At 34.1% G+C, this 17500-nt stretch overlaps 1 protein-coding gene across 1 annotated transcript in view; it reads left to right on the top strand.

Moving 5' to 3' along the window:
• The window catches only part of slc39a4 (solute carrier family 39 member 4), a 27628-nt gene extending 12524 nt beyond the window's left edge, over positions 1–15104 (top strand). Inside the window, exons 7-12 of the mRNA XM_056480535.1 lie at positions 3203–3382; positions 4268–4363; positions 6762–6816; positions 7185–7337; positions 10622–10809; positions 14254–15104. Of these exons, the coding sequence (XP_056336510.1) occupies positions 3203–3382; positions 4268–4363; positions 6762–6816; positions 7185–7337; positions 10622–10809; positions 14254–14382 (801 nt within the window). The 3' untranslated portion in view covers positions 14383–15104. The remainder of the gene's footprint in view (positions 1–3202; positions 3383–4267; positions 4364–6761; positions 6817–7184; positions 7338–10621; positions 10810–14253) is intronic.
• The last annotated feature ends 2396 nt before the right edge of the window (positions 15105–17500 follow it).

Raw genomic sequence — 17500 nt, 5'->3', positions numbered from 1 at the left:
TGGAATAGTTGGCGGTTCACTCTGCTGTGGCAACCTCTGATAAATCATTGACTAAGCTGAAGGAAAATGAATGAATAAATGAATGAAAGTTGAATGATTGAATGAATAAATGAATGAATGAATGAATGAATGAAAGTTGAATGATTGAATGAATGTATGAATGAATGAATGAATGAATGAAAGTTGAATGAATGAATGAATGAATGAATGAATGAATGAATGAATGAATGAATGAATGAATGAATGAAAGTTGAATGATTGAATGAATGTATGAATGAATGAATGAATAAATGAAAGTTGAATGAATGAATGAAAGTTGAATGATTGAATGAATGAATGTATAAATGAATGAATGAATGAATGAATGAATGAATGAATGAAAGTTGAATGATTGAATGAATGAATGAATAAATGAATGAATGAATGAATGAAAGTTGAATGAATGAATGAATGAATGAATGAATGAATGAATGAATGAATGAATGAAAGAAAGAAAGTTGAATGATTGAATGAATGTATGAATTAATGAATGAATGAAAGTTGAATGATTGAATGAATGAATGAATGAATGAATAAATTAATGAATGAATGAAAGTTGAATGAATGAATGAATGAATGAATGAATGAATGAATGAATGAATGAAAGTTGAATGATTGAATGAATGAATGAATGAATGAATGAATGAATGAATGAATGAATGAATTATGAATGAAAGTTGAATGAATGAATGAATGAATGAATGAATGAATGAATGAAAGTTGAATGATTGAATGAAAGTTGAATGAATGAATTCATTCAACTTTCATTAAATCATTCAACTTTAATTCATTCATTCATATGAATGAATGAAAGAAATATATCTTTAGTGTTATGGTGCACGGTGTGAACAGGCCTTAATTCTCCCTGCATTACTGTGAGACTGTTCTCAGAGCTGTACATGTGTTGCTTTATCGAGGCCGAATGGCTCTCCGCGGCAGCTCTGGCACCCGTTATTTCCCCGGAGCGCTGGATTTCGCCCACATTCTCTCATCCGTTTAGATCCGTGTCAACAGAACTGCGGCCTGTCATCGGCCTGAGTGGGAATAAGCAGATCGCTGCGGGGAACACAACTCACTTATTGAGCTCAGACAGAATCACAGAACAGAGCAACTGGGAAATCAAAAATCTAAAGTACCACCAAATCAAAATGTTAGTATCAAGATGTTAGCCTTAAAGTGCAGGTCACATGGTATTTGATTTGATTTGGAGTCTCCCGCAACAGGTTTAAATGAAGCTAAGTTGAGTGAGACTCAGATTGTGTGTTTAAGATTAGAATTATTAACTCATTCATTCATTTTCCTTAGGCTTAGTCACTTTATTCATCAGAGGTCACCACAGCGGAATGAACCGCCAACTTATCCAGCATATTTTTTGCAGAGAGGATGCTCTTCCAGCTGCAGCCCATCACTGGGAAACACCCATACACTCTCATTCACACTGTAAACAAATTAGCTTACCCAATTCACCAATAGCGCATGTGTTTGGACTGTGGGGGAAACCGGAGCACCCGGAGGAAACCCACACCAACATGGGGAGAACATGCAAACTCCACACGGAAATGCCGACTGGCTCAGCCGGGACTCAAACCAGCGACCTTCTTGCTGTGAGGCGACAGTGCTAACCACTGAGTCACTGTGTCGCCCAAGATTTGAATCATTTTGCAATTAATTTGATGCAGTTTGTTTGAGTCAGTTCAGTGCTTATATTCTGTAAGCCCCTCCCCCTTCCATGAGTCAACTGTACTCTGATTGGCCAGCTGGCTAGTTCTCTTGTGATTGGTTTTTCTGTGTTGGAAATGAAACTCATATTTATTCATTCATTCCTTTATATTTTTCAATTTCAGTTCCAGATTTGAATGTCAGAGCTGTGACCTAAACGAAACACTATTGGCTGTTTTTAAAAGGGGGAGGAGCTACTTGATTTTTTATTTTATTTTGCCTTAAATTCTTGTTTTAGTTTGGTTTAATTTAGTTTAGCTTTGAAATTATTTTAGGTTTTTTATTTCATTTCATATTTTGCATTTTAATTTGAAAGTATTTGTCATTTTGTTTTTCATGTTTTTCATTTTCACTTTTTTATAGCTCAGAGCCGTGACATAAACAAACGCTATTGGTTATTTGTAACAGGGGGAGTGGCTAATTCTTCAGCTGAAAGTGACATTGATTTTTTGTATTGATTTGCCTAAAATGTTAGTTTTTGTTGTATTTTATTTTATTTTATTTTATTTTATTCAATTTTCAATTTTATTTTATTTTATTCAATTTTATTTTATTTTATTTTATTTTATTTTATTTTATTCAATTTTATTTTATTTTATTCAATTTTATTTTATTTTATTTTATTTTATTTTATTCAATTTTATTTTATTCAATTTTATTTTATTTTATTTTATTTTATTCAATTTTATTTTATTTTATTTTATTTTATTTTATTTTATTCAATTTTATTTTATTTTATTCAATTTTATTTTATTTTATTTTATTCAATTTTATTTTATTTTATTTTATTTTATTTTATTCAATTTTATTTTATTTTATTTATTTTTTATTTTATTTTTTTATTTTTTATTTTATTTTTTTATTTTATTTTATTCAATTTTATTTTATTTTATTTTATTTATTTTATTTTATTTATTTTATTTTATTTTATTTTATTCAATTCAATTTTATTTATTTTATTTTATTTTATTTTATTTTATTTTATTTTATTTTATTTTATTTATTCAATTTTATTTTATTTATTTTATTTTATTTTATTTTATTCAATTTTATTTTATTTTATTTTATTCAATTTTATTTTATTTTATTTTATTCAATTTTATTTTATTCAATTTTATTTTATTTTATTTTATTTTATTCAATTTTATGTTATTTTATTTTATTTTATTTTAATCATCCAATTTAGTTTTTTGATATATTTTCCATTTTCATTTGTAGATTTTCGTCATTTTACTTTTCACTTTCACTTTCAGCTTTTTGATTGGCAGAGCCGCGACATAAACAAAACACTATTGGCTATTTTTTTTTTCAAAGTGGGAGGGGCTACTTGCTATACCCCGCCCCTATCTTCAACTTCAGCTGAAATGACATCACATATTGTACAAAGCTTCAATTTCGAGGCTCTTTAGCGAATATTAACATATTCCTGTCCATCTGCGTGCAGTTCTTAGGCCTCCACGTTCATGAAGAAGGAAACGATCACAAGGACCACAACTTTGATTATGTGTACAAGCTGCTGGTGCTTATAGCAGGCATCTATTTCTTCTACCTGATGGAGGGCATATTTTCCATCATCACTCGCCCACAGCATCATCACCATCACCATCATCATAACCATGAAGAAGTGAGTATTTCCTTAAATCCTCCACAAATGATCAATATTAATGCAATCCCAGAATGCTCCAGTTCTTACAGGAGCTGGAAATCCTTGAAAATGCAGCAATTTTAAACTTTCAAGGTTTGAAAAGTGCTTAGATTTTGGATAAAGTGCTTGAAACTATAATTATGTTGCTTTCATAATAATAATAATTAACTATTTAAAGGAGGCCTATTATGCAAAAATCACGTTTATAAGGGGTTTTAACACAGCTATGTGTCAGCAGTGTGTGAATATATCCAGCTTCTAATGGTAATCATGTATTAATTGTATTGTTTATAATCAGACTTGATTAAAACAGTCTGCAGAAACACTTTGATTGACATTCTCCCTTTGTATGATGTCATCAGAGGGGGAAAGCCCCGCCCACCTCTCCCTCATTAGCTTACGACCTCAGTCTTGTTTTTGAATCTGCCACTATGCTGACACACGGGCATTTGTAGCTCCGCCCTCTTCTATAAAGAGCACAATCTCATTTGCATTTAAAGCGACAGTCACCAAAACACCACACAATTAGGATCAAAGCCTAAAAGAGTCAGTTAAAGAGTTAGAGAACATTATTTGTGTGCTATTTTCAGCTTCACACACACACACACTAGAGACATCAGAGACGCATTTTACACATCTTGTAAAAAGGGGCATATTTGGTCACCTTTAAGATGTGAGCATCTATGTTAGGCTAAGGGCAAACATGCCATCAACATTTTCACTTACTATAGTAAATACTATATAACAAATAGATTCTGATATAGTGCACTATGAAGTTTGTGTGTGTGTATATATGTGAATACGCATTTTGTCGCAGCTGTAAATGATTTTGAAAAGTGCTTAAATTTGACTGTAACATGGCAGGACGTCTCTGATGTTCATCACTGCGATCATGGGAAAGTCATCCAGATGTATCAGAGAGAGAGGCAGAAAAAAAACTCCAACTCACAGGCTGATCTGGTGAGAAATACACTGTGTTTGTAATGTGCAAAATACTGCTCATGCTTAAAGGTGCACTAATGCTGAGTTCAGACGGCAGGAATTCTAAAGTAGTTGCGTCACAGATGTTTTCACACTGCATGACTATCTGGGGCAGCGTTGTGTCGGTGCTGTGTTTACACTATGAGATGGATCGACAGCAGAGGGGTTCACACTGCATTACGATAGGAAGAATCGCCGACAAAACATCCAAAAAACTACATCTAACAACCAAACACGAGAGAAGTGACCTGGAAACAATGCGAGGTCACGCAGTTCATCTGTTATTATTAACTACACAATGAGAAAGAAGCTTTCAGTGAGGTAGAAAATGGACTTATTTTGCTCGGCTGGCTTTTGAAGGGAATTAGCCATTTCTCCTCAACCTTATTCTGTTTGGACCCGGTTGTGGTATTGCTCAGATGACACGTCAAACAGACACGGATGCTCCTGCCAAATTTCCACTAGGTTTTCCTCCATTTCTTGGGTCCAAATAGACCAAAAATGAGCGGTTTTAACTTCTCCGTCAGCCTCCCGCTGCCCTGCAGATACCCACACTAGTGGATGCTGCTCTCTCATTGGCTGTAGGTAATCACGATGTTATATTCAATCAGAACACATTTCACATGGCATGATTTGAATCACAGACAGCTCCAGATATTGAGCATGCCAAATATCTGACGGGTGTTGGCGACTCATCTGCGATTCGCTCAGATCATTCCTCACGTGAACGAGTAACGATTTGCTTGTGATTTCAGCCATTTGTCAGTGATTCCTCAAAACCTGTCGCTGAGTCAAAATCAAGGCTAAAATCCTGCAGTCTGGACTCGCCATTAGTGAATTTTGCCAAATGACATAAAAGGTAAAACAGCACCAAAACAAACATGCCCATATTAACCCAATATGACCCCGCCCCCCAGTGTTAAAAGCGTTTTTTAATTATTTCTTAGTGCACCTTTAGGTCTAAGTGTGGTTTATTTATAAGCTAATTTCGAGAGGATCACGTGCTTATGATCAACATGGCTGGCTCCTCATTAGCTCCATAATCTGACCCATTAGATGATTACTGAAGCATTATAAATAACCAGAGTTTCTCACTCCAGTTATCTTCGTCTTGAAGCTTCCCCCCCTTCCACCCCTACTTCCACCCCCTTTTTCCGATAGGGCGTCACGGTGGCCCAGTGGCTAGCACTGTTGCCTCACAGCAAGAACACCGCTGGTCTAACCTCTTATTGGGCTGGTTGGTGTTTCTGTGCGGAGTTTGCATGTTCTCCCCGTGTTTGCGTTGGTTTCCCCCGGGTTCCCCGGTTTCCTCCCACCATCCAAAAACAAACCATAGCCAATCGACTAAACCAAATTATCACCGAAAACAACCCTAGTTTACACTTCTCACACGGCGACAAGCAGGGGAGTTCTCGAGACCTACCTGAGCTCAAACTCCCCTCTCGCCCTTCTAACGGGAGGGAGCCCCGGGCTCGAGGATATTACGAGCTCAGGGCTCTCTCCTGAGACATCATGCCAAATACGCTTTATTGATTATCAGCTAAGTGTGAACTCTTGAAATAAGATGACTGTACTGATTTTATTTTGATTTCAGTAAGTTTTCATCATTTTGATTTTATTTAAATGTTAATTGTTTAATTTATAGTTTCATTATAATATAAAAGGTATATATTGATCATTATTAATTGTGTTTAATTTGATATTTTCCATTTTAATTTAAACGTTTTCGTGATTTTGTTTTAGTTTTTACACTCTTCATTTTCACTTCATGGTTTTAGTGATCTTTCTATATTTTTAAGCTTTCAGTCATTTTGTTTACTAGTGTTTTTATTTGTTATTATATTATGTTTTATTTGTTCTTATCGAGGAAACTTACTTTGTTTTGCTTTTTTTTTACATTTTACTTGAATCTTGAAAGTGTATTAATTTTTATATTTAATGTTTTAGTAGTTCTGTTGTATAAATTAATATATATTTATAATGAATACATATTTGTTTTAGTTGTACGTTTTGTAACTTTTTGTGTGTTTTTGTCTATGGTTATTTTAGTAATTCAGGTTAAAAGGATGAGAGATGTTGTTGTTGTTGCTGTTTCTGTTGTTGTTGCTGTTTCTGTTGTTGTTGTTGCTGTTTCTGTTGTTGTTGCTGCTGCTGTTGTTGTTGTTGTTGCTGTTTCTGTTGTTGTTGTTGCTGTTTCTGTTGTTGTTGCTGCTGCTGTTGTTGTTGTTGTTGCTGTTTCTGTTGTTGTTGCTGTTGCTGTTGCTGTTGCTGTTGCTGTTGTTGTTGTTGTTGCTGTTTCTGTTGTTGTTGTTGTTGTTGTTGTTGTTGTTGTTGTTGTTGTTGTTAATAATTATATTTTTAATTGTTGTTTTTGAAGGTGGATGCTGAAAAAAATGAGAAGTCCTTCCTAGAACCTAAAGTATCCAAAAAAGGTAGATTTAATGGTGCATAGAGATGTTATAATGTGTAAGAAATAATATCTAGAGAAATAAGTCTGTAAAATAACAGAAAATGTGCTGCAGTTTATTACAAGGTTTATATACAACAAACATCCAGACGATATAGCACTGCACACTATTACACATGACAATAAAAGTCACTTCTTCAGGGTTAAAAAGTTGTTGGAAGAAAGATCAAGATGCCATAATGCAACTCAAAAGCAGAAATAAACAGGAAAAATGAAAACATGAATCACAAAACAGGAACTACTGCTAATTTAGGGATATTATTACAGTGTAGAGATGATGATAATATGTCATGTTTATAATACCCTGTAAACACTGTTGCCTCTCATCCTCAGAGCAGCGTCTGCTTCCCTATATGATCACCATTGGTGATGGGATCCATAACTTTGCGGACGGTCTGGCCATCGGCGCTGCTTTTTCCATCTCATGGCGTTCAGGTTTGGCCACATCATTGGCGGTCCTCTGTCACGAGCTGCCGCATGAGTTAGGTGAGACACACACACACTTACGCACAAGTTCAAGTTGCTTTATTGGCATGACGTTCAACACAGTATTGCCAAAGCACGTCAAGTATGTAGTATACTAAAATCATTAAATAATAAAAATAAAAAAATTATAATAATACAGTAAATAAGACATAAATGACAAAAAAAACAACAAACAAACAGATCAGATATTTGATAAATATAACAATTATAATAATAAAAAGTCTAAATCTAAATTAATAATTACACACACTGTAAAAAATGCTGGGCTTCCACACAATTTCTTCATCTTGTCCTAACACAAACTGATTCAGTTAACTTAATTGTTTTTACAAATTTAAGTGGATTGAACATAAAACAATTAAGTTGTCCTCACAAAAAAATTAAGAATTGTGTAGAACAAGTAGTTTGAACAAGCAGCAAACGTCATTTTTTGAGTGCAAACACAATTGCAAGATTCAAGCTCGTCTTCATCACAAACTCTGCGAATGTGCAGGTTTTCCCTCATCTCCATGCAGTACTTCAGCAGTGTTTGAGCAGTGTTACAGCGGGGGACATAAGTGTTGAACACACTGTAATGTTTTCCCTGGGAATAATATTTCTAAACGAGCTGTTGACATGGAATGGAAGCAGATTTAGGTAAAAACCCAAAGAATACAAACATTAAAAAAGTAAATAAATAAATAAAGATCTGAAAAATTTGTTCTGTGTCACAAGAATGAAAGGACAGGAGAAAGCGCTGAACTGCTGAAATGTATTTAATACTTTATATAAAAGGATTTTTTGGTGCTGCAGCTTAAAGACGCCTCTCATATGGAGAATGAAGTCACATGCATTGCTCATGTGTGAGTTTCTCACAAAAATCTTGATGCTTCTGTGGATCTCATCCATCAAATCTGAGCCTTATTCTGGATTTTCTATTGGATTCGGATCAGGAGATTGGCTGGGCCATTCTACAGCTTGGTTTTCTTTCTCTGAAAGCATCTGAGAGTCTCCTTGGATCATTGTCTTGCTGAAATGTCCACCCTGGCTTCGTCTTCATCCTCCTGCTAATGTAGATGTTGGACTGAAGCAGCTGATATTCATTTACACTGAGGAAGGGCAGAGGGTTGCTGAAGAACTACTGAGATATTTCAGCTGCTGTCTGGGCATTCACTGCCCAACTACACCTTCCTTTCTTCATGTGTTCAATACTTTTTTCGTTGTGTCATTTCAGTATGCATAACTTCATTTGCTAACTAACTAGATTTGTTTTCTTTGCATATATGGATTTCTTTGGTTGCTATTAACATCTGGAGAACATTTCAAGTCAACGGCACCTTTAGAAATATGTTTTCTGATAAAAATGGTGACTTGTTCAGTACTTATTTCCCCCACTGCTTAACAAGACGGTATTCATAAAAGTTAAAGCAGCAAATTTTTCATGATAACGAGTGTGTTGTCGGTGTGGTCAGCGGGGGGTTTTTCCTCTGTCTGAATCTGCTCTCAGTGTTTGCTCTGTGATAAACTCTGATAGCTAAACTCCGCTGAAGGACTTTGAGAAGTGATGAGCAGCGGTTTCTCTTCATGCTTTCCTGATGTGAGTCATGAATGTTCCAGATAATCTCAGATTAGATACGAGTGAGTTCAGAACCGCGCCTGATGCTTTCCTCATGCTTTCTGCCCACTCAGGACACTGGACAACACTGATCTCTGCTTCTTTATTTAGCCAGAGACACTACTGTTAACTAAAACACCACACACCGTCCACAAACATCTATTACTTATAATGGACACAACCTGAAATTACACACAGTTCATGTTTAGCTCTTGTGTACTGTTCAAATTGACTCCCCTTTGGTTATGTTGGGGGCTGTTTTTGCCCCATTGACTTCTATTATAATTGATTGCAAAGCCATGATAGCATATAATCATGCATTTTTGATTGTTGCTGGTTTTCCATGTTGGGAAGAGGGACAGTGTGTCATTTTTTAATGTTTTTAATGTTTTAATTTTAATTCGTAGCACCTTTTTTGTCGTTGTTGTTGTTGTTTTATGCAGAAAAAGTGCTCCATTAAATAACAAAAGAGTTTCGATGCAAAAACCTCTAAATGCCATTTAATATTTTCTTCTAAAATTAGCATTTTTCTCAGACTCTTGTGTGTAGGCTTAATAATTTACTTTTATAGTGACAAATAAGTTCTTTTCATTGCATTTAAAGTGAAATAACTGAACATAAATAAAGGAAGCTGTAAAAAATGCTTATTTTAGGAGAATTTCAGACGGCATTTAGAGGTTTTTGCATCTGAACTCTTCATTTGTTCTCAAAATTTAATGTACTATTTATTTGTTTTGGTTTTGAGGTGAATATTACTTACAGTTATTGTAAAAAAAATAAGCCGAGAATCAAGCTGTCTTAATTCGACCCCTGTTGCTCATTTTAAAATCGTATCGAGACACAAAAAAATAATTATTGTAAATTTAGCAAGAAAATGCAATTCCTTGCTGTTCCTTGCTAATATTTGTTACATTTACAACCAATTTCTGAGTTTAAAATTCTTAGTATATTTATTTATTTATTTATTATATATATATATATATATATATATATATATATATATATATATATATATATATATATATATATATATATATATTCCCCATATTTTTTATTGAGGAAAGAAACCAGTGAGATCTTTAATTTACTGGCAAAACTAGCATCAGTAATTGCCAGTAATTTTCTGAAGCAATTGTAGGGAAAGTAACACATTGAAGGAAATGTGCACACAATTTTAAAAGTGTAAAAACTTAAAAGTTAATAAATAAATAAATAAATAAATAAATAAATAAATAAAGCAATTGCTTAAAGTGCGGATCATGACCGTTTGAGTTCATTTATATATTCATTTTCCTTCGGCATAGTCCCTTTGTTCATCAGAGGTCGCCACAGCAGAATGAACCGCCAACTTATCCAGCATATTTTTTACACAGCGGATGCCCTTCTAGCTGCAACCCAGTACTGGAAAACACCCATTCACAGACACTTATACACTACGGCCAATTTAGTTCATCATTTCCCCTATATTGCATGTGTTTGTACTGTGGGGGAAACAGAAGCACCCGGAGGAAACCCACGCCAACACTGGGAGAACATGCAAACTCTTGCTGTGAGGTGGCAGTGTAAACACTGAGCCACCGTGTTGCCACCTTTTGAGTTAAAGTGTAAAAACTGAAATCATATTTTCTTGTAAATTGTACTCAAGTCATGTTAAATCTATTTACAGCTTAAAGAGTGTGTGTGTTGTCAGGTGATTTCGCAGTGCTGCTGCACTGTGGCGTGTCAGTGAAACGAGCACTTCTTCTGAACTTCGGCAGTTCTCTGACCTCCTTCATCGGCCTGTACATCGCGCTCTCCGTCTCCACAGATTCAGCCGCAGAGCAGTGGATCTCTGCCGTAACTGCAGGACTCTTTCTGTACGTCGGCCTGGCAGACATGGTACGTTGAGACTTAAGTGAAAAACTGTCAAAAACAGCAGCAATCGAGTGTTTAAAAAAGCACCATTATATAAACTCACAGTGAAGTTTTGTTTCTCTAATACGATGATAATAAGTGTTGGGAGTAAAGCATAAAGTAATGCATTGCTTATTGGAAAAGCATTACAAGTACCTTAAATTACTAGTTACTTGAAAAAGTAATTTGATTACACAATTTAAGTTACTGGTAATGCTTTTTTGAAAAAGTAATGCAATACTTTATGTAATCCGATTACTTTTTCAAGTAACTAGTGAAGTAACAAATTACTTAACTTAAATTACATAATGCGATTACTTTTTTAAGTAACTAGTGAAGTAACACATTACTTAAATTATGTAATCCGATTACTTTTTCATGTAACTAGTAAAGTAACATGTTACTTAACTTAAATTACGTAATCCGATTACTTTTTCATGTAACTAGTAAAGTAACACGTTACTTAACTTAAATTATGTAATCCGATTACTTTTTCAAGTAGCTAGTAAAGTAACACGTTACTTAACAAATTAAGTAATGTGATTACTTAATCATGTAACTAGTAAAGTAACACGTTACTTAACTTAAATTACGTAGTCTGTGTACTTTTTCATGTAACTAGTAAAGTAACACGTTACTTAACTTAAATTACGTAATCCGATTACTTTTTCATGTAACTAGTAAAGTAACACGTTACTTAACTTAAATTACGTAATCCGATTACTTTTTCATGTAGCTAGTAAAGTAACACATTACTTAACTTAAATTATGTAATCCGATTACTTTTTCAAGTAGCTAGTAAAGTAACACGTTACTTAACAAATTACGTAATCCGATTACTTTTTCATGTAACTAGTAAAGTAACAGGTTACTTAACTTAAATTACGTAATCCGATTACTTTTTCAAGTAGCTAGTAGTCCAAGAAAAATTAAAAAGCATTAACAGTAACTTGAGTTATGTAATTTGATTACTTTTACAAGTAACTAAAGTAACGCATTAGTTTTTCAAAAAAGCATTACAAGTAACTTGAATTACATGATCTAATTACTTTTTCAAGTAACTAGTAGTGGCACATTACTATTTCATTTGCAAGAAAAATGTAAAAACAATTTACACAATCAATTACTTTTTCAAGTAATTAGCAAAGTAACACATTGCTTTTCGATTAAAAAAGATTTAACTTGAATTATGTAATCCATTAACTTTTTGAAGTAACTAGTAAAGTAACATTGCATTTTGAAAAATTACTTTAACATTTCCAAGAAAAATGAAAAAGCATCACAAGTAACTCGAGCTATGTAATCTGATTACTTTTTCAAGTAAACAATTGCAATACTTTTTAGAAAAAGCAGTAACTTAAGTTACATAATCCAATAGTTTTTTTCTATTTAACTGATAAAAAGTAATTCATTACTTTTTTATTTTTGAAAACAAATTACATGTAAATTATATTACAAGTACGTTATACAGAATTTTTTTAGTAAGACGTTACTTTTATATCTGCAAGAAAAATTAAATAGCATTATAAGTAAAATGAGTTACGTAATCCGATTACTTTTTCAAGTAACTAGTTGTCACACATTACTTTTTCATTTTCAAGAAAAATTAAAAAGAATTACAAGTAACTCAAGTAATTGTCTTTTCTTGCTGAATGCCTCCTTAATTGTAAGCCGCTTTGGACAAAAGCATCTGAAAAATGACTAAATATAAATGTAACTGAAGTTTATTATGCAATCCGATTACTTTTTCAAGTAGCTAGTAAAGTAACATTACTTTTTCAAAAAAAGCATTACAACTGCGATCGAGTAATCCGATTACTTTTTCAGGTAATCAGTAAAGTAACTTTGTAAAAGCGTTACAAGTAACTTGAGTTACATAATCAGATTACTTTTTTCAAGTAAATGTTACAATAACGCATTACTTTTTCATTTCCCAGAAAAAATGTATAAGCAATACAAGTAGCTTGAGTTACATAATCAGATTACATAAAATGAGTAAAATAAAATAACACATAACAGTTTCATTTCCAATAGAAATGAAAGAGCATTACAAGTAAAATGAGTTATGTAATCTGATTACTTTTTAAATAACTATTGAAGTAATGCATTACTTTTTAGAAAAAGCATTACAAGTAGCTTGAGTTACTTAATCAGATTACTTTTTTAAGCAACAGGTACAGAAACGCATTACTTCTTCTTTTCCAAGAAAAATGATTAAGCATTACAAGTAACTTGAAAAGTAATCAGATTACTTACAGAAAATATCCGAGTTACTTTTTCACACAAAATGTCGACAGTTGCACCGGTAACTGTACAGAAATTAATATACATTTCCTTCAGCCTTTGCCGTAAAAGATTCTTGCATTGGTCAAAATGTCAAAAATATACGTTTTTATATCGTAATCCATTTTATATCATTTTTATTATTATTTTGTACGTGCGCGTGTCAAGTGAGTCAGCAGTTACTATAAAAAATTAAGTAAAAATACATTATTATACAAAACCTAAATGATGCAATACAGAGAAAATAGAAGGATAATATTTCAAGAGTTCCCACTTAGATATGCTTGGCGTATAAAGCAGGTTTGGCATGCTGTCCCGGGAGAGAACCCTGAGCTCGGAGATATTTGAGCCCTGGGCTCCCGCCCGGTCGATAAGCATGCCAGGAGATCCGAGATCAGGCAGGTCTCGAGAGCTCCCCCTTTAGAAAAGGGAGGAAAAGGAGGAGATGGGGTGGAAGGGGGGATTCTTCCAAACGAAGATAGAGCAGTAGGGAGAAAATGATCCATTTATAGTAAACTAGGATCACTCTGATTGGATTATTACTGATTACAGATGAGCGGCCAGACGTGCTCAATCATTTCCAACACAATCTCACGGCAATTCGTAACTTTTTGATTTAGTGGCTAATTCGTACGAATTCGTACGATCTAATTCGTACAATTTAGTACGATTTGCTCATCCCCCAATGACGGTTGGGTTTAGGGGCGGGGTTAGGTGCCACGCCTCCTTTTTAAAATCGTTCAATTTCGTACGACTGAACTCATACGAATTCGTACGAATTAGCCACTAAACTGACAAAACGTAAAATACTTAGGTTTTCTCGTGAGATCAGGCTGTCATATCACGTGCTCCTCTCGAAATTAGTTTATGAAACTTCACTTAAATAATCATTTGAATGAAATTTAAATGATAAAAATAATTGAACGATCCAGCAGGGTAAATTCCAATGTAATGGTGACTATTGCATTTTATATATTATAACAAACTAGCTACTAACAACTCAACACTTTACTTTCCCTAAAAAGTACAAGACCGTAATCATTACACTGTAGTGCATCACTTTTAAAAGTCATTTTCTCCAATACTGGTTCTGATGTCAACAGAGACTCAAAAGAATCCTTTCTCTCTTTGTTTTTCCTCCTCAAGCTTCCTACGCTGATTCACGTGGACAGTCAGAGACCGTGGCTCATATTTATATTGCAAAATCTGGGACTTTTGAGCGGCTGGGGAATTTTATTGCTTTTGTCCTTTTATGAAGACCAGATCGGGCTCTGAATGGGTTTTTATTTGTGCATTGTTTTTAAATATCTTTCCAGAACCTATGAAATGTGTGCATATCATTGAGTGTTTTCATACGGAAATATCAGTAACACTTTACAGTAATCTGTCAAGTAACAATTATACATATTTTTGTTACAGTATTTATTAATCTGTGTCCATGTTTATAAATCCTGTTAATTTGCATCTAACGTTACATCTTGATCTGGTACTTTCAATAATATTAACATATTTTCTGTGATTAATAATGTGGAAATTAGTGTGTACTAAGATTAATAAATATTTTTGAGGTATTTTTCTGTCTTAGTTCATGTTAACAACCTGAAACTTGTTGTAAAGTGTTGCCAGAATAGTTTTATTTTAGTATTTAAAATAATAATTCAATTGTTTTGTAAAAAAAAATCAGGTTTTTGCACTTTAAAGCAAAGAAAACTTTAGTATTATTTCTCTATTAAGTTTTTATTCTACATTGTTCATCATTATGGATCATAAATTCACTGTTTATACACCAACTTTAATGTTTGTTTATTAGTAAATACCTATATGATATTTCTGTACTATATTTTGAACTGAAATGTTTTAAATATATCTGCTGGATACACTTTTAAACCATAATAGTTTATAATACATCACAGTCAGTGTGAAGGATTTTCACGTTTGATTGTCTGGTGTGTTTTGTAGAAATGAAAGTTGTAAATAAATCCAAACAATACTTAATATATGAGTCTCCTAAAGGTTATTCACTTCTAGATAACACTATCTGTCACTCTCAGTGTTCATAGTGCATGAAGACACGATCTCTGGGATATTATATATGTTGTGCAAGCTGTGAAGAGTCTACCCAGCCGTATGTGTGTGTGTGTGTGTGTAATGATGATGTGTCTTCTGGTCAAACTCTAAATAGCAGGTTCAGTGGGGTTATCAGGTATTATTAAGCAGAACCACACCTCAAAACCTCCAGCAGCAAAAACACAATCAGCAGATTCACAGCCTTACATAATCTCTGCTCACCTCGGTGTAAAACACAGTCATCAGCAAACACCGGGAAACCACTGCTACACATAAACAAACAAACCACATGGAGAGACGGACGGACGGACAGGTAGATAGATAGATAGATAGATAGATAGATAGATAGATAGATAGATAGATAGATAGATAGATAGATAGATAGATAGATAGATAGATAGATAGATAGATAGATAGATAGATAGATAGATAGATAGATAGATAGATAGATAGATAGATAGATAGATAGATAGATAGATAGATAGATAGATAGATAGATAGATAGATAGATAGATAGATAGATGGATGGATATACTGATGGATGGATGGTATAGATCAGGCATCACCAAACTTGTTCCTGGAGGTCCGCTGTCCTGCAGATTTTAGCTCCAACCCTGATCAAACACACCTGAACAAGCTAATCAAGGTCTTACTAGGTATACTTGAAACATCCAGGCAGGTGTGTTGAGGCAAGTTGGAGCTAAACCCTGCAGGGGTTACTAATTAAGATGGGTAGATGGATAGATGATGGATGGATGGATGAATGGATGGATAAACTGATGGAGATGGATGGATGGATGGATTGATAGATATACTGATAAAGATGGGTGAGTGGATGGATGGATAGATGGATGGATGGATGGATAAACTAATGAAGATGGATGGATGGATGGATGGATGGATTGACAGATATACTGATGAAGATGGGTGGATGGATAGATGGATGGATGGTTGGATGGATGGATTGATATACTAATGAAGATGGATGGATGGATGGATATACTAATGAAGATGGATGGATGGATGGATATACTAATGAAGATGGATGGATGGATGGATGGATGGATGGATATACTAATGAAGATGGATGGATGGATGGATGGATGGATGGATAGATTGATATACTAATGAAGATGGATGGATGGATGGATGGATGGATGGATGGATGGACTGATATACTAATGAAGATGGATAGATGGATGGATGGATTGATATACTAATGAAGATAGGTAGATGGATGGATGAATGGATGGATAAACTGATGGAGATGGATGGATGGATGGATTGATAGATATACTGATAAAGACGGGTGGGTGGATGGATGGATAGATGGATGGATGGATAAACCAATGAAGATGGATGGATGGATGGATAAACTAATGAAGATGGATGGATGGATGGATGGGTGGATGGATGGATTGATAGATATACTGATGAAGATGGATAGATGGATGGATGGATGGATGGATGGATTGATATACTAATGAAGATGGATGGATGGATGGATGGATGGATTGATATACTAATTAAGATGGATGGATGGATGGGTGGATATACTGATGAAGATGGATGGATGGATGGATGGATATACTAATAAAGATGGATGGATGGATGGATGGATGAATGGATATACTGGAGAATACATGAATAGATATAGATGTCTAGATGGATATACTGATGAAGATGGATGGACAGACAGTTGGATGGATAGAGTGATGGATGCATAAAAGAAACTCAGTTTTGGAACAAGTAAAGGGAGGGTAAATCATGACAGAGTGTCCATTTGAGTGTGAACTGTGCCTTTAAAATAATGACGGGTAATTTCTGAGTGAACTCAATAGTATCAACTATCTCTCTGAGACTCATCATATAGCGATAACCACAGAAGAGTGAGAGATTCTCTTTCTTTCTTCTTTTAAATGTCCTCATTATCTGATGCAGTCCGTGTTTTTGGCCTGTTCTGTAAAGAATGATCAAAGTCCTCATTCAGACCTCGTAAATCTTATCATCCATCATAAAGATCTCATCTATCCATGCACAGATCACATGTCCGCGATATCAGATGACACAGATATATTTCTCTGAGACAGCAGTTTGATTAAACACAGATCATGCTAGGATGTTTCTCATCAGCGTCTCACGAGTGTCTCAATTGTCCTCAAACATGCAATCAGAAGTCTCGATTCTTCTACTCTTAAAGGGTCAGTTCACCCCAAAATGAAAACGCTCATCATTTATTCACCCTACTCTAGTTCCAAACGTGTTGAGTTCCTTCTGTTCAACACAATTGAAGAATCTGATTGAATTTTTTGTTCGTACTAATGAA

The sequence above is a fragment of the Danio aesculapii genome, chromosome 19 (genome assembly GCF_903798145.1).
Source record: "Danio aesculapii chromosome 19, fDanAes4.1, whole genome shotgun sequence".
Lineage (NCBI taxonomy): Eukaryota > Metazoa > Chordata > Actinopteri > Cypriniformes > Danionidae > Danio > Danio aesculapii.
The sequence above is the reverse complement of the archived record's forward strand: the minus strand, read 5'-3'. Positions and strand labels throughout refer to the sequence as shown.